This window comes from Chlamydotis macqueenii, chromosome W (genome assembly GCF_036417535.1).
Source record: "Chlamydotis macqueenii isolate bChlMac1 chromosome W, bChlMac1.mat, whole genome shotgun sequence".
Classification (NCBI taxonomy): domain Eukaryota; kingdom Metazoa; phylum Chordata; class Aves; order Otidiformes; family Otididae; genus Chlamydotis; species Chlamydotis macqueenii.
The window spans coordinates 37,305,734-37,327,815 of record NC_141592.1 but is presented as its reverse complement, the minus strand read 5'-3'; the positions used below and the strand labels follow the sequence as shown (position 1 = coordinate 37,327,815).

The window sequence follows — 22,082 nt, the reverse complement described above, 5'->3', positions numbered from 1 at the left end:
GTTATTCAATGTGTGAAAGCCAAGTAAATTTATGTGAAAATTATAATAATTATGCTATCCTTTTGTAGAATTTACTTGAAGCTATGAAAATGACCCAGAAGGGAGAATGGAGCTCTCCTTTATATTTCCTTCCCTCTTTTATGTTGATATTGCTCTTTTTTACTGTTGCAATTCTTCCTATCCCACAACTCATTCCTTCTCCCAAGTCTTCCTTTCTCTTTTCCTCAGTGGAATTATGGTATCATTGTCTTGCATTCCTGTTGTTTTTCCCCATCTATAGTTATCTTAATGACTTGGACCGCATAGCAGATTCGACCTATCTGCCAACTCAGCAAGATGTGCTTAGAGTTCGAGTCCCAACAACAGGGATCATTGAATATCCATTCGACTTACAAAGCGTCATTTTCAGGTAGAAAAAAATTTAACACCCATTTGCTTTGTTTCTTTTTACATTAGTAAAACCACATATAGGATATTGGGTAAAAGTACAAATTATTCAGTGTTTTTAAAATTTGAGCTTGTTCATTTTATTTTTATGGTTTTTGTCCATATATGATTAGCAGCTGTTGTTAAAAATGTCAAGAGGATGAAAGACAGACTTGTCTTTTTCTAAAGGTAGTTATTATTATTAGAAAAACTGGAAGTCATTTTCCAATAAAGTGAGTATATCAGTTTTAATATGAATAATAAATTATTAAATGTAAAGGTACCACTTCCGTACTTGATTTTCAGAGAGAAGTGACATTTTTTAAGTTTAATACCACTCCTATAAATAATTTGCCCTACAGCTTATTCTGAGTACAAATACAATTGCTTAAAGAATAACTATGCAATTACAATTTCAAGTTAAACACCTGAGTGTCTAGTTACATTGAGACCCATAATGAACTGGGAGTACACTCTGCTAGCAAATTTGAGTTCTAATTTTGACTATTAACAACTTCAGTAAATATAGATGGTATTCTATTTATACTCTTAAAATTAGGCAGCCTTGAAAAGTTTGGGATTTTGACTGGTAATTTATTGGGAGAAAGGCAGGCCACTAACTTGATTGTGTGGGCATGCGTTTCTGCTGAATATACAGGGAATATATTCTAGAATTGTGGCTCAGAATCATGAGAGTTCTGAATATCAGAAATTTGAGGACTTAAAGATCCATAATAATTCAAATTCAGAAAGCACATCAGACTAAAAAACAAATACAAGAACCTGTTTACTTACAATGCATTCCATTAGTCTTCAATATAAATGGTAAATTTTTTTAAGAAAAACAAACCTAATTATGTTTTCAACTAAATTCTTGAATTCAGTGTTCCATATGTGATTGTATGTTTATCTGCTAAGGTATTTGTGGAGTTGATGTCGTCATTGTTAATTTTGCAGAATGGTGGATGTAGGAGGCCAACGATCAGAAAGAAGAAAATGGATACATTGCTTTGAAAATGTCACATCTATCATGTTCCTAGTAGCTCTCAGTGAATATGACCAAGTGCTTGTAGAGTCAGACAATGAGGTAAGCAAGCATCAGCATAAACCACCAGTTTTTGAGAAGAAAAAAAAAAAAAAACACACACTAAAATGAACATGGAATTTTAAATATTATTTAAAATTTGATTAAAGTACAAGTTTGTAGAAAGATTCAGTAGAAATGTGTATGTTTTCACATAATAATTTAGATATTAAACTTGTTGGACCAGTAAAGGATAATGATAGATTGAATACTTCATGCTAAACAGAAAAACTCAAAGTTGTTAGTTCTTTAAGACATTTTCAAAGCAGACTGGCTTGTCCAGTCCTAGCTGTTTTCCTAATGTCTACCAACAGTTGTATGCAACTACATGTAATAAAATAAGAAGTTCTACAGAGATTAAGAGGCTAATCCTCAAATAATATGACACCAATTGATCTCCTCCATGGAGAGCATCATAGTTTCGCCCCACTCAGGACCAAGCTATGCAGTCATAGAATCATAGAATGGTTAGAGTTGGAAGGGACCTTCAAAGGTCATCTAGTCCAACCCCCCTGCAAGGAGCAGGGACATCCCTGACTAGATCAGGTTGCTCAGAGCCTCATCCAGCCTGGCCTTAAACAGTTCCAGGGATGGGGCTTCCACCACCTCTCTGGGCAACCTGTTCCAGTGTTCTATAACTCTCATTGTAAAAAATTTTTTCCTAATATCTAATCTAAATCTACCCCCCTCTATTTTAAAACCATTACTCCTTGTCCTATCACAACAGGCCCTACTGAACAGCCTCTCCCCATCTTTCTTGTAGGCCCCCTTGAGGTACTGGAAGACCGCTATCAGGTCTCCCCGGAGCCTCCTCTTCTCCAGGCTGAACAGCCCCAACTCTCTCAGCCTGTCCTCATAAGAGAGGTGCTCCAGCCCTTTTATCATCTTCGTGGCCCTCCTCTGGACCTTCTCCAACTGGTCCATGTCCTTCTTGTGTTGGAGGCTCCAGAACTGGACACAGTACTCCAGGTGGGGTCTCACCAGGGCAGAGGAGAGGGGGAGAATCACCTCCCTCGACCTGCTGGCCACGCTTCTCTTGATGCAGCCCAGGATGCGGTTGGCCTTCTGGGCCGCAAGGGTGCATTGCCTGCTCATGTTGAGCTTCTCATCCACCAGCACTCCCAAGTCCTTCTCCTCAGGGCTGGTCTTAACCCATTCTCCACCCAGCCTGTATTTGTGCCTGGGATTGCCATGACCCAGGTGCAGGACCTTGCACTTGGCCTGGTTGAACTTCATGAGGTTGGCATGGGCCCACCTCTCCAGTCTGTCAAGGTCCCTCTGCATGGCATCCCTCCCTTCCAGCATGTTGACGGCACCACACAGCTTGGTGTCATCAGTGAACTTGCTGAGGGTGCACTCTATCCCACTGTCCATGTCGCTGACAAAGATGTTGAACAGGGCTGAGCCCAACACAGACCCTTGAGGGACACCACTCGTGACCCGTCTCCACATGGACATTGAGCCGTTAACCACCACTCTCTGAGCGCGGCCATCCAGCCAACTCCTTATCCACCGAGTGGTCCATCCATCAAACCCATGTCTCTCCAGTTTAGAGAGAAGGATGTCATGCAGGACAGTGTCAAATGCCTTGCACAAGTCCAGGTAGATGATATCCATTGCTCATCCCTTGTCCACCGATGCTGTCACCCCATCATAAAAGGCCACCCAATTGGTCAAGCACGATCTGCCCTTGGTGAAGCCATGTTGGCTGTCACCAACCACCTCCTTGCTCTCCATGTGCCTTAGCATGGTTTCCAGGAGAATCTGCTCCATGACCTTGCCAGGCACAGAGGTGAGGCTGACCTACCTGTAGTTCCCTGGGTCCTCCTTGTTTCCCTTTTTAAAAATGGAGGTTATGTTACCCCTCTTCCAGTCATCGGGGACCTCACCAGACCGCCACGATTTCTCAAATATGATGGCTAGTGACTTGGCCACTTCATCCGCCAGTTCCCTCAGGACCCGCGGATGGATCTCATCAGGTCCCATGGACTTGTGCACCTTTAAGTTCCTCAGCTGATCCCGAACCTGCTCTTCAAGTACAGTGGACGGTTCTTCATTCTCGCAGTCCCTGCTTGCACCTTCTACAGCTTGGGTGGTGGGACAAGAGCTCTTATCGGTGAAGACTGAGGCAAAAAATGTCATTGAGTACCTTCTCCATGTCCTGGGTAACCAGGACATCAGTTCCCTTCCGGAGGGGGCCTACATTTTCCTTGGACTTTCTTTTGTCCCCTACATACCTATAGAAGCTCTTCTTGTTGCATTTTATATCCCTGGCCAGATTCAGTTCCGTCAGGGTTTTGGCTTTCCTCACCTGATCCCTGGCCACTCCCAGAGCCTCTTTGTAGGCCTCCCAGGCTACCTGTCTCCATTTCGACCCTCTATAGGCCTCCTTTTTTACTTTCAGTTGGTCCAGGAGCTCCTTGCTCATCCACGCAGGCCTCCTGGCCTTTTTGCCCGACTTGTTCTTTGTCGGGATGCACCTCTGCTGAGCTTGGAGGAGGTGCTGCTTGAATATAGACCAACTTTCCTGGGCCCCTCTTCCCTCCAGGGCCGCCTCCCATGGCACTTGGCCCTTCAGGTCCATGAAGAGGCCGAAGTCTGCTCTCTTGAAGTCTAGGGCAGAGAGCTTGCCATGTAGTTTTCTTGCTGCCCCGTGGATCTTGAACTCCACCATGTCCTGGTCGCTGCAGCCAAGGCTGCCCTTGAGTTTCACATCCCCGACCAGTCCCTCCCTGTTGGTGAGAACAAGGTCGAGCATGGCACCCCTCCTTGTCGGCTCCTCTATCGCCTGCAGGAGGAAGTTGTCGTCCACACATTCCAGGAACCTCCTGGACTGCCTGTGCCCTGCCGTGTTATCTCTCCAACAGATGTCAGGGTGGTTCAAGTCCCCCATGAGGACCAGGGCCTGTGACCGTGAGGCTGCTCCTATCTGCCTATAGAGCGCTTCATCTGCTCTGTCTTCCTGGCCAGGCGGCCTGTAACAGACCCCCACCGTAACGTCCCCTGTTTGTCCTCATCCTCTAATCTTGACCCATAAGTTCTCTGTCAGCTCCTCCTCCATCCCCAGGCGGAGCTCCACACACTCCAGCCTGTTGCTGATGTAGAGAGCGACACCCCCTCCTCGTCTTCCCTTCCTGTCCTTTCTAAAAAGCCTATACCCCTCCATTTTGACGCTCCATTCGTATGAGTCGTCCCACCACGTCTCCGTGATGCCAACGAGGTCGTAGCCCTGCCCATGTGCACGCATCTCCAGCTCTTCCTGTTTATTCCCCATGCTGCGTGCATTGGTATAAAGACACTTCAGCTGGGCCCCCGACAAAGACGACTTGCTGGCTGGAGCAACAAGGGTTCTGTTGGACCGCAGTTTAGGTACATTTGCACTTACCTGCGATCTTTCCTCAGCTTCTGGACCCTTGGTGCTGGCACTGGCACCGTGCTGACAGCAGTGGGCTGAACCATGCTCCCCTTCCCCCAGCAACACTAGTTTAAAGCCCTCTGGACGAGCCTGGCAAGTCTTTGTCCAAACACAGTCTCTCACTCATTCCCCCCACCCTCCAGTGGGACAGGGAGGAGAACTGGTAAGGAAAAGAAAGCAAAACTCCTGGGTGGAAGTGAAAAAAAAAAAATTAAGAGAAATAAAAGAAGAAAACAAAACAGAGATGGAAAACAAACAAACAAAACCCAATAACAGAAAACACTGAAGCACCTAATACATAATACAACAGCTCACAGCAGATCCTGATGCCCAGCTTTCTCCTGAGTAATAGCAGCCTCCCCACCCTCTTCACTTAGATACTGAGCATGATGTCACATGGGATGGAACAGCCCTTTGGCCAATTTGGGTAAACTATCCCAGCTGTTGGCTAATTAGTAAACTATCCCAGCTGTGTCCCCCAGCCACAGGGGCTACCAGCTCCAGTTCCTCTCCCAGCTCAGGTGAAAATTAACTCTATCCTGGCCAGAACCAGGACATTATCCACCCCTTATTACATACCATCTACATCATGTCCAGATCCTACACCTTCCAATTAATCATTACTTCTTTTTTTTAATCTTTGCTATACATATATATACATACATACATGTATCACTGCCTTAGTCTATGGGCCAGCCCTCCAAAATGTCTGTTGAGTTCATTTAGTCCATGACTTCTGGGCTCCATCTGTCATAATAGTTTCTCAGGGCAGGACAGATGATGCAGTGTTTGCTCAGTTGGCATATCTGGTGCAACTGGTTTATCATGTTCATGGTCTTCAGGTTGAAGATGTCGATCTCGAGTTGCTGGGTGCCAGTTGCTAAAGCCAGTTCTGGTTCCATTACTGCTCCATTTTGCTTGGTTTTATCCAAGTTCATTCTTTGTTGATCTAGGTTACTCTTACTATAATACCTTTGATATGACATACAACAGCTAGAGAAGGAATGACATACAGTATCATACAGCAATTAACATCATACAGTTCAAACTATTGGCTATTTTCACCTACAATCAAATCTCCTTGAGGTACACATAAGACTTCCCCATCCTCCCGCATCACCCACCAAGTACACCCAGGTCCTTGAGCAAAGGCAATCCCACAGGTGAGCAAAGGCAAACCCAAGGGAGGAATAACCCAGACTGTCTTCCCCAACATATTCCTTATACGCCCCACAGGGACCTTATCCCCTTCTACAGTATGTAGAAGTTCGGATTGGGCAAGGCCAGCTCGATTGATGGATCCCTGAGTGTTGACTAACCAGGTGGCTTTTGCTAAATGTGTATCCCGATGTTTGAAGGTTCCACCACCCATTGCTCTCAGTGTAGTTTTCAGCAGTCCATTGTACCATTCAATTTTCCCGGAGGCTGGTGCATGATAGGGGATGTGATATACCTACTCAATGCCACGCTCTTTGGCCCAGGTGCCTATGAGGTTGTTTCGGAAATGAGTCCCATTGTCTGACTCAATTCTTTCTGGAGTGCTACATCGCCAGAGAACTTGCTTCTCAAAGCCCAGGATAGTGTTTCGGGCAGTGGCATAGGGCACAGGATGTTTCCAGTCATCCAGCAGTTTCTTCCACCGTTGTAAGCACATGGCGCTTGCCTTGGTTGGTTTGTGGGAGTGTAATATAATCAATTTGCCAGGCCTCTCATATTGATATATTTCAGCCATCGTCCTCCATACCAAATAGGCTTTAACTGCTTGACTTGCTTAATTGCAGCACGTTTCACACTCATGGATGACCTGTGCAACAGTGTCCATGGTCAAGTCCACCCCTCGATCACGAGCCCATTTGTATGTTGCATCTCTTCCCTGATGGCCTGAGGTGCCATGGGCCCACCAAGCTAAAAATAATTCACCCTTATGTTGCCAGTCCAGATCCACCTGAACCACTTCAATCTTAGCAGCTTGATCCACCCGTTAGTTGTTGATGTGCTTCAGTGACTTGACTCTTGGATACATGGACATCTACGTGATGTACTTTTGCAACCAGATTCTCTATCTGGGCAGCAATATCTTGCGACAATGTGGCAGCCCAGATGGGTTTGCCTCTGCACTGCTAGTTGCTCTGTTTCCATTGCTTTAACCACCCCCACAGAGCATTGGCCACCATCCGTGAGTCAGTGTAGAGATAGAGCACAGGCCATTTTTCCTTTTCAGCAATATCTAAAGCCAGCTGGATGGCTTTCACCTCTGCAAACTGACTCAATTCACCTTGGCCTTCAGTGCCTTCTGCAACTTGTCTTGTAGGACTCCACACAGCAGCTTTCCACTTTTGATGCTTTCCTACAATACAACAGGACCCATCAGTGAACAGGGCATATCGCCTCTCATTGTTTGGTAGATTATTATACGGTGGGGCCTCTTCAGCACGTCACCTCTTCCTCTGGTGGCTTTCCAAAATCTTTGCCTTCTAGCCAGTCTGTAATTTCTTCTAATATCCCTGGGCAATTGGGGTTTCCTATTAGAGCTCACTGTGTGATCAGTGCGACCCACTTAATCCATGTAGCATCAGTTGCATGATGTGTAGAGGGGACCCTCCCTTTGAACTCAGCACTGGCAGTCGGGGTGCCAGGAGGAGCTGTGCTTCAGTACCAATCACTTCTGAAGCAGCTCAAACTCCTTCATATGCTGCCAATATCTTTTTTTTCTGTTGGAGTATAGCTGGCCTCAGATCCTCTATATACCCGGCTCCAAAACCCGAGGGGTCGACCTCAGGTTTCCCCTGGTGCTTTCTGCCAGAAACTCCAGGTAGGGCCATTCTCCCCAGCTGCAGTAGAGCACATTTTTTACCTCTTATACTGTACAGATCAGCCCAAGGGCTACCTCATGAACAACCTCCCATTTAATTTGCTCATAGGCCTGTCATTGCTCAGGGCCCCATTGGAAATCATTCCTCTTTCGGGTCACTTCATAGAGAGGGCTTACAACCATACTGTAATTTGGAATATGCATTCTCCAGAAAACCACAATGCCCAGGAAAGCTTGTGTTTCCTTTTTGTCAGTTGGCGGAGCCATAGCTGTTATTTTGTTGACCACATCCATTGGAATGTGATGACACCCATCTTGCCATTTTACTCCTAAAAACTGGATCTCTCATGCAGGTCCTTTGACCTTACTTCATTTAATGGCAAACCCAGCTTTCAGGAGGTTTTAAATTATTTTTCTCCCCTTTTTCAAAAGCATCTGCTGCTGTATTGCCCCACACAATTATATCATCAATGTACTGCAAGTGTTCTGGACTTCCACCCTTTTCCAGTGCAGCCTGGATCAGCCCAGGGCAAATGGTGGGGCTGTGTTTCCACCCCTGGGGCAGTTGATTCCAAGTGTACTGAACCCCCCTCCAAGTGAAAGCAAACTGTGGCCTGCATTCTGCTGACAAAGGGATCGAGCAAAACGCATTAGCGATATCGATGGTGGCATACCACTTGGCTGCCTTGGACTCCAGTTCATACTGAAGTTCTAGCATGTCCGGCACAGCAGCACTCAGTGGTGGCGCAACTTCATTCAGGCCACGATAGTCCACTGTTACTCTCTACTCTCCACTAGATTTTTTCACTGGCCATATGGGACTGTTAAATAGTGAGTGGAACTTGCTGATCACTCCCTGGCTTTCCAGTTGACGAATCAGCTTATGGATGGGGATTAGGGAGTCTCTGTTGGTACAATATTGCCGCCGGTGCACAGTGGTGGTAGCAATCAGCACCTGTTGTTCTTCAACCCTCAGCAACCCCACAACAGAAGGGTCCTCCAAGAGACCAGGCAAGGTGGACAACTACACACTTTCCTCCATCTCTAAAGCACCTACACCAAAAGCCCACCAGTACCCTTCTGGGTCCTTGAAATACCCCCTTCTGATTCTATGCCAAGAAGGCACGGAGCATCTGGGCCAGCCACTATGGGGTGCTTTTGCCACTCATTCCCTGTTAGGCTCACTTCAGCCTCCAGTACAGTCAGCTGTTGGGATCCCCCTGTCACTCCAGAAATACAAATGGGTTCTGCCCCATTATATCTTGATTGCATTAAGGTACACTGTGCACCAGCATCCACTAGAGCTTTATACTCTTGTGGGTCTGACATGCCAGGCCATCAGATCCATGCAGTCCAATAAACTCTGTTGTCCCTCTCCTCCACCTGGCTGAAGGCAGAGTCTCTCTAATCCTGGCCACAGTATTCATTGTTCATTTCTTTTAAGTATGCATCAGAGGTCCCTTTGAGAGGGTCAGAAGTAAGGCCATTCCTTCTACTCTGCCTATTGGAGACTGGTGCAGCAATTTTCCAGGGAGAACCTCTATTTGCAATTGTTTCTCCCCACAACTCACGTACCCATGCCTCTAGAGCCAAGGTAGGCTTTCCATCCCACTTCCTCATGCCCTCCCCTTGGTCATGCAAGGTAAATCACAGGGTACTTCGCTGCGTGTACCTTCTCTCTTGAGCAGGGAAACGTTTACTCCCAATAGCTGAAATATTGGCCCATACCAGTGGGGAACAGGACATAGCCTCTTTGAATTGCTGGAACTCCCAGGACAGTTTCTCCACAGCCAAGACACAGGCCCATAGGGAGGAAGAGAGACTTTCTTTGTACTGCCGGATTTGGCCAGCCAGTTCATCCACTGTTTGTTCCTCTCCGTCTTCCCAGGTCATAACTGCCAATGAGTTGGCATATGACTATGGTGCACTTTGAACAAACTTCCACCACATGGGCCATGTGCACTTGACTTCACCTGGATCCTTACATAACTGCTCATTGTCCAGGTCATCATAAACAGCCTCCAGCACAGCTAATTCCCTCAGGTACTGGATGCCCCTCTCCATGGGCACCTCCAGAGGCTGAGGGCTTGTGTCCCTTCTCCAGCTGCTTTGTCAATGCCCTCTTCTCTAGAAATGGATCCCAGCTGCCTAGCTTCTCTGCCCTCTAATTCCAGACTACTGGTCCCCTTATCCCAGCACCAGAGCAGCCAGCTGACAATGTGCTTACACAGACAACAGCTGAAGTCTTTTCTCGTGTCTCACAGCTCACTCAGGGATAGAGATCAGATGGTTACTGTCTCATAAATGAGCTCTTCCTCTGAAGAAGAGGAGGGGCCCTCCTGCCAAGTTCTTCCTTGGGAGGAAGCAGGTAATTCTTTTTCTTCCTCCTGTTTTAGTGATGGTCCTGCTTCAGAGTAGTCTGCCTCCTCGCTGACAAGGCAGTATGCTTCTTCCTCCTGCTCCCTCTTTGGAGAAGCTTCTTCATCCCTTACTAGACGAGCTGACTTCCACTTCCAAGTTTTCTTCTTGTGTACGGGGGCAACTGATACCAACATGGGTTCATTCTCGGATTCAGCTGCAGTGTCTGGTGCTGGGGTTTGAGTAGCTATAGTGCAGGTCAGTACGTTTTCCTCCTCTTTCCCTTGAGGGTGCTGCATAACATTGAACAGTGTTTGGTAGATCCTAGCCAGAGCCCAGCACAGTGCAGTAAGTTGTGCCTCTTTAGAGTAGCCACAGCATGTTTTCTCCAAATATTCTGTCACTTTATCAGGGTGCTTTAGTTGTTCAGGACTAAAACTCCAAACCATGGGAGGTGAAGAGTTCTCTAGATACCTGCCCATGTTCTCCCACATTCCATGCCAGACATGACTATCTCACCTCAGGGCATATCTCTGGATGATATTCCTAAAAGGTGTTTTTGTAACCCTAAACAAGATTTGGCACACATTTAAGAGACATAGCAATAACAGCATGCCGGCTTGACTATCCCCCGGATATTCAAAGTTCTCTAAGACCGTTGTAACTACCCTGGAGGTGAAAGAGTGGGGGAAATCACATACAGATACCAACTTAACTTTAAGGCCATTGATGTCACCATATCATAGATTGATATTGCATAGTACAACAAAATGATCATCATTTTCCCTGATGTGATTAACAGCACCACTGGGAACACATAGTACATATAAGAGAGTAGATAACACAACAACACGACCAACCACTGCAACATCATGACCAGCAACTAATAACCGATACAATAAGTATGCGTAACAAATTTTGTTTCAAGCCACTCTGGTTAGATCTGTGGTTATCTCAACCCTCCATGCCCCATGTTGGGCGCCAGAATAACTGTTGGAATTTAACCCCATTTGGGACCAAGCTATACAGTCTCTCACTCACTCTCCTCATCCTCCAGTGGGACTGGGAGAAGAATTGGTAAAAAAAAAGCAAAACTCCTGGGTTGAGGTTAAAAAAAAAGTTTAAGAGAACAACAGTAGAAAACAAACCAAACAAAAATCCAATAACAGAAAACACTGAAGCACATAATTTACAGTACAATAGCTCACAGCAGATCCTAATACCCAGCTTTCTCCCAAGTAACAAGAGCCTCACCTCACCACCCTCCTCACTTATACACTGAGCATGATGTCACATGGGATGGAACAGACCTTTGGCCAATTTGGGTAAACTTCTCTCAGCTGTTGGCTAATTAGTAAACTATCCCAGCTGTGTCCCCTAGCCACAGGTGCCACCAACTCCAGTTCCTCTCCCAGCTCAGGTGAAAATTAACTCTATTCTAGACAGAACCAGGACAGAGGGTTAGTGGAATCTACAGATTTTGTGTTGGAAGTGGAATAGTTGACTGTAGAGAAATGTTCTTATTGTAGCTATTTGCATAGTTAGTGTTGTGTAGCAGAGACATAAAAATAAACAGTGGGAATTAGAATCATAGAATCATGGAATCATAGAATGGTTAGGGTTGGAAGGGACCTTCAAAGGTCATCTAGTCCAAACCCCCTGCAAGGAGCAGGGACATCCCTGACTAGGTCAGGTTGCTCAGAGCCTCATCCAGCCTGGCCTTGAACGTTTCCAGAGATGGGGCCTCCACCACCTTTCTGGGCAACCTGTTCCAGTGTTCTATAACTCGCATCGTAAAAAATTTTTTCCTAATTTCTAATCTAAATCTACCCCCCTCTATTTTAAAACCATTACCTCTCATCCTATCGCAACAGGCCCTACTGAACAGCCTCTCCCCATCTTTCTTGTAGGCCCCCTTGAGGTACTGGAAGACCGCTATCAGGTCTCCCCGGAGCCTTCTCTTCTCCAGGCTGAACAGCCCCAACTCTCTCAGCCTGTCCTCATAAGAGAGGTGCTCCAGCCCTTTTATCATCTTCGTGGCCCTCCTCTGGACCCTCTCCAACTGGTCCATGTCCTTCTTGTGTTGGGGGCTCCAGAACTGGACACAGTACTCCAGGTGGGGTCTCACCAGGGCAGAGTAGAGGGGGAGAATCACCTCCCTCGACCTGCTGGCCACGCTTCTCTTGATGCAGCCCAGGATGCGGTTGGCCTTCTGGGCCGCAAGGGTGCATTGCCTGCTCATGTTAAGCTTCTCATCCACCAGCACTCCCAAGTCCTTCTCCTCAGGGCTGCTCTCAATCCAGTCTCCGCCCAGCCTGTATTTGTGCCTGGGATTGCCATGACCCAGGTGGCAGGACCTTGCACTTGGCCTGGTTGAACTTCATGAGGTTGGCACGGGCCCACCTCTCCAGCCTGTCAAGGTCCCTCTGGATGGCATCCCTCCCTTCCAGTGTGTCGACGGCACCACACAGCTTGGTGTCATCGGCGAACTTGCTGAGGGTGCACTCTATCCCACTGTCCATGTCGCTGACAAAGATGTTGAACAGGGCCGGGCCACAAAATTCATAGGTTCTTTGCTTGAACGGACCCTAAAGTAGTAAACTTCATTCCATTGACTTAAAGTATAGGATTTATATTGGCTTATATTTTCTACCGGTATTGCTATTTCAAAGAATAAGAGAAGTAAGAACTCATGAGTGGTGATGTATTAACTAAGCAGGCAAAATGCAATAGTACACAGTGTTTTTCATACAGTTTTATAAAGTAGGGGAGGGAATTTAATATTTGGATTTTTTCTTTCATGAAGACTATTTCCGTTATTCATCAAACTTACATGAGTTACTCACCAGCACTGTTTTATGCAAGTTAGACTTTAAAGGTCCCTTCCAACCCTAACTATTCTTTGATTCTATGATTCAAAGTCTTTAACATTCATTTGCAAAAGTTAGATGAAAAAAAGAAAGCATTTTAATGCTCTTCATGGCTATGTATATATGTTGATTTCATTGTTTAAGAGAAGGGTTGACATAGCAAGGTAAAACAGATGTCCCTGGATAGTCATGACTGTATTCTCAACTTTCTTCAGTATTAATTATTTAAGAAAGACTAGGAGCTCTGAAAGCTTTTAAATTTATTCTTTTCCCATAAAAGAAAGAAATCTCATTACATTATTTATATCATCAGCCATCTCCTACACCTGTTACAAAGAAGAAATTCTCAGTTGCTTATATAATGAATACATCTTGTCATTTATTTTTGTATTCTCTTTATTTTTGTGTTCTTTTAACTTGGTGGGTATCAGAATGTTTTTACTTTGTTTTGTAAGACATATATCTTTGATGTTGTGATCTGAACATTAGTGGAGTCTGACAATACATTATAAAACTAAGTTTTATTGAGGAAGTAAGAAAGATAAGCAACAATTCCCCCATATAGGGACTCACCCAATCACCGATAGTGAATACAGGATCATAAGTGATTCCTGGCTCTGGCAGACTGCCAGGGACATTAGATCTCTGGATCATCTGGCAGAAACAGCTGATCATGCAAATGCCTTTTGAATGTGGAGAAGAGTTGCAACAATGTAGGTCGGGGCAGAGTGTTGACAGTCTGTCTAAGCTGACGATATTGGTCAAGGGGCAGGGTGTCAGGAGGCAGGGTGTTGCTTCCACCCCTTGATTCTCTCAAATCATCACTTGACATGGAGTTATAGGCTAGGGTGTTATTTTGGTGGGTTGTTAGGTATAGAGAGTGAGTTATAGATGAGGTTGGTGTTCCGACACCTGCAGGGTATAAGTTACATAGAGGTCAAAAGCTGCTGAATCATGAGATGAGTACCGTAGAATCACCTCTATCAAGTATCAATTGCGTGGGCATCTGGGAGGTGATTACTACAGCATCTTCCCGATTGCTGCAAGAGAAGCTGCCAAACAGATTACAACCAGCATCCGCTTATATCTAGTGACCTCAGCTCAGACCAGGGAGTTACTTGACCATGACTGGGAAAATGCTTTACAACACAATCTACAACCCCATCTGCTGATACTAAACAAAACATAAAGAATGGCAATAAAAAAGATAATTACAAAAAGTACAGCCAAAATCTTTTGACAACTACCCTGAGATCTGGGAACCAAGAGGTAAGCCATGACCACAATTCACCAATTCCCCAACTGATATTTTCAGTTGCCACCTGATGCGAGGGCTTTAGTTGTTCCAGGATTTTCTTAAGGTCAATCTCAATGCATAGATCTTGGTTGACATAGACACAGCAGGTAGTATTTACTAATGCCCAAATGTCACCTTGTGTGGCCAGCAAGTACTCTAAAGCTAGATGGTTTTGAACGGTAGTCTGAGATACTTGAGCAACTCCTTGCTGCAGTGCTTGGATGGCATTGGTTGTTACATTTTCTATATTTTCCAGGGTAGTGGAGAGATTGATGATTGCTTTCTCCAGCTCAGAGACCCCTACCCAAGGAAGGAGGGTCCCGGCAAACTGGTGAAATCTGGATCCTCGTTCTACCAAAGGGTTAATACCACGCCGATGTCGCAAGACATCGGGGTACTTGCGGACATAGAATCATAGAATCATAGAATGGTTAGGGTTGGAAGGGACCTTCAAAGGTCATCTAGTCCAACCCCCCTGCAAGGAGCAGGGACATCCCTGACTAGGTCAGGTTGCTCAGAGCCTCATCCAGCCTGGCCTTGAACGCTTCCAGAGATGGGGCCTCCACCACCTTTCTGGGCAACCTGTTCCAGTGTTCTATAACCCACATCGTAAAAAATTTTTTCCTAATTTCCAATCTAAATCTACCCCCCTCTATTTTAAAACCATTACCTCTTGTCCTATCGCAACAGGCCCTACTAAACAGCCTCTCCCCATATTTCTTGTAGGCCCCCTTGAGATACTGGAAGACCGCTATCAGGTCTCCCCGGAGCCTTCTCTTCTCCAGGCTGAACAGCCCCAACTCTCTCAGCCTGTCCTCATAAGAGAGGTGCTCCAGCCCTTTTATCATCTTCGTGGCCCTCCTCTGGACCTTCTCCAACTGGTCCATGGCCTTCTTGTGTTGGGGGCTCCAGAACTGGACACAGTACTCCAGGTGGGGTCTCACCAGGGCAGAGTAGAGGGGGAGAATCACCTCCCTCGACCTGCTGGCCACGCTTCTCTTGATGCAGCCCAGGATGCGGTTGGCCTTCTGGGCCGCAAGGGCACATTGCCTGCTCATGTTAAGCTTCTCATCCACCAGCACTCCCAAGTCCTTCTCCTCAGGGCTGCTCTCAATCCATTCCCCGCCCAGCCTGTATTTGTGCCTGGGATTGCCATGACCCAGGTGCAGGACCTTGCACTTGGCCTGGTTGAACTTCATGAGGTTTGCAAGGGCCCACCTCTCCAGCCTGTCAAGGTCCCTCTGGATGGCATCCCTCCCTTCCAGTGTGTCGATGGCACCACACAACTTGGTGTCGTCGGTGAACTTGCTGAGGGTGCACTCTATCCCACTGTCCATGTCGCCGACAAAGATGTTGAACAGGGCCGGGCCCAGCACGGACCCCTGAGGGACGCCACTCGTGACCGGTCTCCACCTGGACATTGAGCCATTGACCACCACTCTCTGAGTGCGGCCATCCAGCCAACTCCTGGATCACGTAGAGGTTTTCTTCAACATGCATCCCAGGCACTATTAGTCCAGGTGTGCAGGCCCCCTCTCACTCTATGGGAGGGTTTTCACAGCACAGCTGCTGCACAGCCAGTATAGGCTGGGGGCACCTATTGTGCTAAGATCATGGCAGCAAGTGGTGTCTTTCAGGCAACTGTCAATATTGGCATGGTAGGTTTGCATGGTGAAGGATGGACCGCGCTGCATGGTTTGTATTTGATCACAGGACAGTAAAACAGTTTGTATTTGATCACAGGACAGTAAAACTTTTTACAAAACTGGTTGCCCAGGGAGCAGAACTGTTCCCTGGTATAGGCTTGCACCCCGCAAGTGCTCAAAGCAGGTAGAGGAGCGACAGGGGTATTGTCATGGTTTAACGCCAGTTTGCAACTCAGCACCACACAGCTGCTCACTCACATCTCCCCAGTGGAATGGAGAGGAGAATCAGAAGGAAAGGAAAACTTGTGGGTTGAGATAAAGACAGTTTAATAGGACAGCAAAGGAAGATACAATAATTTTATAAATATATATATATGGTAATGATAATAGAATACACAAACCGAACAATGCACAATTTCTCAACCCGATGACCCGACAACTGATACAGCCTGTCCTGAGCAGTGATCATGGAGCAGAACCGAGAGCGATCCTGGAACAATCCTGAGCAGTGATCTTGGAATAGTGATTTCTGGGTTTCTGCCCACCAGCCCACCCCCACTTATATACTGTGCATGGTGTTTACGGTATGGAATACTTCCTTTGACTGGTTTGGGTCAGCTGTGCTGGCTATATCCCTCCCAGATTCTTGAACCTGCACATTAACAAAACCTGGGAAGCTGGAAAAAGTCCTTGATCTCTTTGCAGCAACTAATAACATCAGTGTATTATCAACATTCTTCACATACCAAATCCCATACTAAATCCAAAACATAGCAGCTACTGGGAAGAAAAATAACTCCATCCCAGCTGAAACCAGGACAGATGTCTTCCCCTGTAGGGTCCAGAAGGGGATCAGGGTCTGGTCCAGGGCCATTTTTGTCCTTGTCCCAATTATCATCCTTATCATTATCCTGGTAGATAGTGGCTCTAACTTGGGCTGTTGTACTAGGATGATTACTCTGTACTACTCTGGATCTCAAGGGCCCACTGGGCCAAGGGTCTTGCTTATGCTCATCCCTCTCAGCCCCTTTCTTAGCTTTTCCTGCCCATTTGAGGGTGCTGCGCAGCCCAGTAATTTCAGCCTGGGCAGTGCTGAGGGCATAAGTCAGGAGGCCAATTAAGCAACCTTTGCCTTTTCCCTGTTTGCAATGTCTGGCTTTACACCACTGTTCAAATTCATCCACAATAGCCTGGGGATCTGTCCAATTATCTTGAATCCAATCCTTCTCCTATTGGGGGGAGCTCCAAACTTGCTCCTTTCCTGAAGTGTCCACTGGTTGTCAGAAAGACTCAATCCTGTCTGTGACGCCAATAATGTAGTCGGAACAGTAATGGAGTCTGACAACATGTTCTAAACCAAAACTTTATTGAGGCAGTCAGAAAGATGAGCAACAATGCGCCCATACAGTGACTCACCCAATCACCAATAGCAAACATAGGATCATAAGTGATGCCATGGCTCTGGTGGACTGCCAGCGACATTTGGTGTCCAGGTCATCTGGCAGCAACAGCCAATTGGGCAAATGTCTTTTGAATACAGGTGAGAGTTGCACTTTCCCTTGCCTCCACCAATGGTAGTATGATTTGAGAGAATCATACCTTACATGAATAAAGTGGGTGGCACCCTGCCTATGCTGCCAATGTCGGTCAAGGGACAGGGTGTCAGGAGGTAGAGTGTCAGATTTTTCTCAGTGCATTGATCTAACAGGATCACACAACCAGTACTGTGTTTTTAACTAGAGCCCAAGTATGGAATATAGAGTGGAACATGAATGACATAAGGAAAAACAGTAGTGCAAATAACTTGCAGAATAAAATGCATCCTGCTTAATGGGGTAGAGAGAGACAAATTTAAGACTGTAATGTGTGCTATATATAGGCTCCTTTGTGAACATTTTGGTTTGTGGTAAATGTAAATAAAAATACATTGAAATAGTCTTTTTAGGAGAAGGAGATTAAAGAGAAATCTCACTTTCACAATTTTGCATGGATTTTAGTGTGTTAAATTATTTATAACTTGGCCATATTCTTTAGAAAATGGAAGAATATCTTCCTGGACTTTCAGATATGTAGTCTTGTCCTTTTGTTGTTATCAGCTAAAAGTGTTCACGTGTTACGAACTGAATGGAACATATGAACTGAACATTTCCCTTCTGTCTTGGGCTCTCCTACCACTTTGAAGTGACTGAAGTGATATTATTCCATGGCTTTTTTTCAACTCTTATGAAAAAGAACTTATTCATAAAGCTGTCTTGATTTTTCGAGTTTTCACTTTAAAAAAAAAAATGGTTTGGAGGTAAATGTGGAGGTAAAAATTCTAAAACTCCTCTTTGTCTTGAAGATGGTTCTTCCACCTCATTGCTAAATTATTTATGTTCCTTATTAACATCCATGAAAAACTTTTGAAACTTTTTGGTTTTCAGTTTGAAATATGTTCATAATTGTAATTCAAAGCATTTTTTCAAGTCATACATACAGAAACTTGTGGCACATTCCAGCAGCCTTAGGCCTGTGTTCCTCTAGCTCTTGGGTGGATCCAGTCTGTCTTAGAGCTAAGCATCCATCTGGGCAGCTTAGTTTTGGCTTTCAGAAAACTGTATCCTGTCTATTAGACCATTGTGAGACAGGTTAGTTTTACCATACTGATGATGTATTGTTGCAATAGTAATCCTGTTCAGTACGAGAGGAACTGCAGATTCAGAATCCCGGTGCATGCATTTGGCTGAGGAGCCACTGACATGAGATTACCATCTGTGGGCTTATGACTGAATGCCTCTAAGTCAGAATCCCGCATAGACATAGCGATACTGCAGCGCCACAAGGGATGGCCCCGTGCGAAGTGACGCTCGTGGTCAGGACCAGAGGGGTGGACAGATGCAGCCCTACCTCTCCCCTGTCAAGTACCACATGATCATGGGGCACTCGGCCAACAAAGGGAACCTTGTGATTGGTGTCTACTACAGGCCACCTGATCAAGGGGAGCCTATTGACAAAGCCTTCTTACTCCAGCTACAGGAGGCATCATGCTCGCAGGCTCTCTCCTACTGGGGGATTTCAACCACATTGACATCTGCTGGAAAAGTAGCATGACGAGCTGTAGGCAATTCAGGAGACTCCTGGAGTGCATCGAGGATAACTTCTTAGGCCAGGTAATAGACATCCCTACCAGAGGGGATGCTGTTCAAGCCCCAGCTCCAACTGTTCAAGCAGTTAGTTGATAGGATTCCCTGGGAACCTGCCATCAGGGACAAGGGAGCAGAACAGAGCTGGCAGATCTTTAAGGACACTTTCCATAGAGTGAAAGAGCTCTTAATCCCCACGTGTAAGAAATCAGGAAAGGAAGGCAAGAGACCTGCTGGTCAAACTAAAGGGCAAGAAGGAAATGCACAGGCAGTGGAAGCAGGGACAGGTATCCTGGGAAGAGTATAGGGACATTGTTCAGTTATGTAGGAATGGAATCAGGAAGGCCAAGGCACACCTGGAGTTGAGCTTGGCAGGGGATTCAAAGAATAACAAGAAGGGCTAGGTATGTCAACCAGAGAAGGAAGGTCAAAGAAAGCATGCCCCCTCTGATGAACACGACTGGCAAGCTGATAACAACAGATGAGGAGAAGGCTGAGGTACTCAACAACTTTTTTGCCTCAGTCTTCACTGGCAGCCTTTCTTCCCACATCTCTTGAGTGAATGGACCTCGAGGCAGGGACTGGGGGAGAAAAGTCCCTCCCACTATAAAAGAAGATCAGATTTGTGATCACCTGAGGAACCTGAACATACATAAGTCTATGGGACCTGACGAGATGCATCCCAGAGTCCTGAGGGAATTGGCTAATGTAGTTGCCAAGCCACTCTCCGTGATATTTGAAAAGTCATAGCAGTCAGGTGAAGTCTCTGCTGACTGGAAAAAGGGAAACATTGCACTCATTTTTTAAAAGGGTAGAAAGAAAGATCCTGGGAACTACCGACCTGTCGGCCTCATCTCTGTGCCTGGGAAGATCATGGAACAGATCCTCCTAGAAGCTATGTTAAGGCACATGGAGGGCGGGGAGGTGATTCGAGACAACCAGCATGGCTTCACCAAGGGCAAGTCCTGCCTGACCAACCTAGTGGCCTTTTATGATGAGTGACTACATCAGTGGACAAGGGAAGAGCTACTGATGTCATCTATCTGGACTTCTGTAAGGCCTTTGACATGATTCCCCACAACATTCTTCTCTCTAAATTGGAGCGATATAGATTTGATGAGTAGACCATTCGGTGGATAAGGAATTGTCTGGATGGCTGCATCCAGAGTGTAGCAGTCAATGGCTTAATGTCTAGGTGGAGACCAGTGATGAGTGGTGTCCCTCAGGGGTCCGTATTGGAACCAGAAGTGTTTAATATCTTCATCAAAGACATAGACAGTGAGATCGAGTGTACACTCAGCAAATTTGCAGATGATAGCAATCTGAGTGGTGCGGTTGATACGCATGAGGGACAGGATGCCATTCAGAGGGACCTGGACAAGCTCGAGACATGGACCCATGAACTTCATGAGGTTCAAAAAGGCCAAGTGCAAGGAACTGCACATGGGTTGGGGCAACCCCCAGTATCAATACAGACTTGGGGATGAATGGATTGAGAGCAGCCCCAAGGAGAAGTACTTGGGGGTACTGGTGGATAAAAAGCTGGACATGAGCCAGCAATGTGCGCATGCAGCGCAGAATGCCAATCGTGTCCTGGGCTGCATGAAAAGAAGCGTGGCCAGCAGGTCAAGGGAGGTGATTCTCCTTCTCTAGTCTGCTCTCATGAGACCCCACCTAGAGTATTGTGTCCAGCTCTGGAGTCCTCAGTACAGGACTACTATGATAGAATCTAATCCTTCTTTGATACCTATGCCTGTCATCTGTGTAAGAGATATGACTCAACAACTTGTAGTGTTCTGCTGCTTTTCATAGAATCACATGGACCTGTTGGAGTGAGTCCAGAGGAGGGCCACAAAAATGATCAGAGGGCTGGGACACCTCTCCTATGAGGAAAGGCTGAGAGAGTTGGGGCTGTTCAGCCTGGAGAAGAGAAGGCTCCGGGGAGACCTTATTGTGGCCTTTCATTAATTAAAGGGGGCTTATAAGAAAGATGGGGACAGACTTTTTAGTAGGGCCTGTAGCAATAGGACAAGAGATAGTGGTTTTAAACTAAAAGAGGGTAGATTTAGATTAGATATAAGGAGGAATTTTACAATGAGGGTGGTGAAACACTGGAACAGGTTGCCCAGAGAGGTGGTGGATGCCCCATCCCTGGAAACATTCAAGGCCAGGTTGGATGAGGCTCTAAGACACCTGATGTAGTCGAAGATGTCCTTGCTCATTGTAAGGGAGTGGTCTAGATGACCTTTAAAGCTCCCTTCCAACCCAAACCATTCTATGATTCTATATAGATGGTTTTAGCATAACAGAACACTGTTTTTTTCCCATCCTTTTCCATTCTCTTCCAGTCCCAGAAAGTAAGAATGTATTTATTCCACATAAAGCAAAGTGCAATTTTGTCAGAATGTGGGTGTGACAGAAATATGAAAAGATTTAAACGTGTTATTTCTCACCTTGGATTAAGAAATTTACAAGAAATATTGTTCTTATTCCCCACTATGATGTGACAGGTTCATTAAGGAAGATAATAATTGAACTTGGATACTTTGGTAATCAGTCAATGGATTTTTTTTCACAGTCTGCAAAATTCAAATAACCTTTGAACTGTGAAACAGTACTAAAATTTCAGCACCAAAGGAAGAGAGTGTGTATAAATGCCCTACTTTTTTCTTATTGATAGGATCAGTGTGATACTATGACAGAATCTAATCCTTCTTTGATACCTATGCCTGTCATCTGTGTAAGAGATATGACTCAACAACTTGTTGTGTTCTGCTGCTTTTCATAGAATCACAGAATGGTTAGGGTTGGAAGGGACCATCAAAGGTCATCTAGTCCAACCCCCCTGTTCTGATTTTGTAAGTGAGGGGGGGGCTAAGGTGATAGCTTCTGTAGGAAACTGCTAGAAGTCACTCCCCTTTGTTCAGTGGACTCGGCTGGGCCTAGGGCGGACCCGCTGCTGGCCAAGGCCGAGCCAATTGGTAGGAGAATGTTCCCTGATAACGCCTCTGCGATAACGTATTTAAGTAGGGGAACAGAAAAAGAAAGGGAG

The 22,082-nt window shown here is 45.9% G+C and overlaps 1 protein-coding gene across 1 annotated transcript in view; it reads left to right on the top strand.

The window, feature by feature from the left end:
- Window positions 1-22,082, top strand: part of LOC147596674 (guanine nucleotide-binding protein G(q) subunit alpha-like) — a 205,711-nt gene that overhangs the window by 162,498 nt on the left and 21,131 nt on the right. Inside the window, exons 4-5 of the mRNA XM_086769728.1 lie at window positions 281-409; window positions 1,384-1,513. Coding sequence (XP_086625854.1) covers window positions 281-409; window positions 1,384-1,513 — 259 coding nt within the window. The remainder of the gene's footprint in view (window positions 1-280; window positions 410-1,383; window positions 1,514-22,082) is intronic.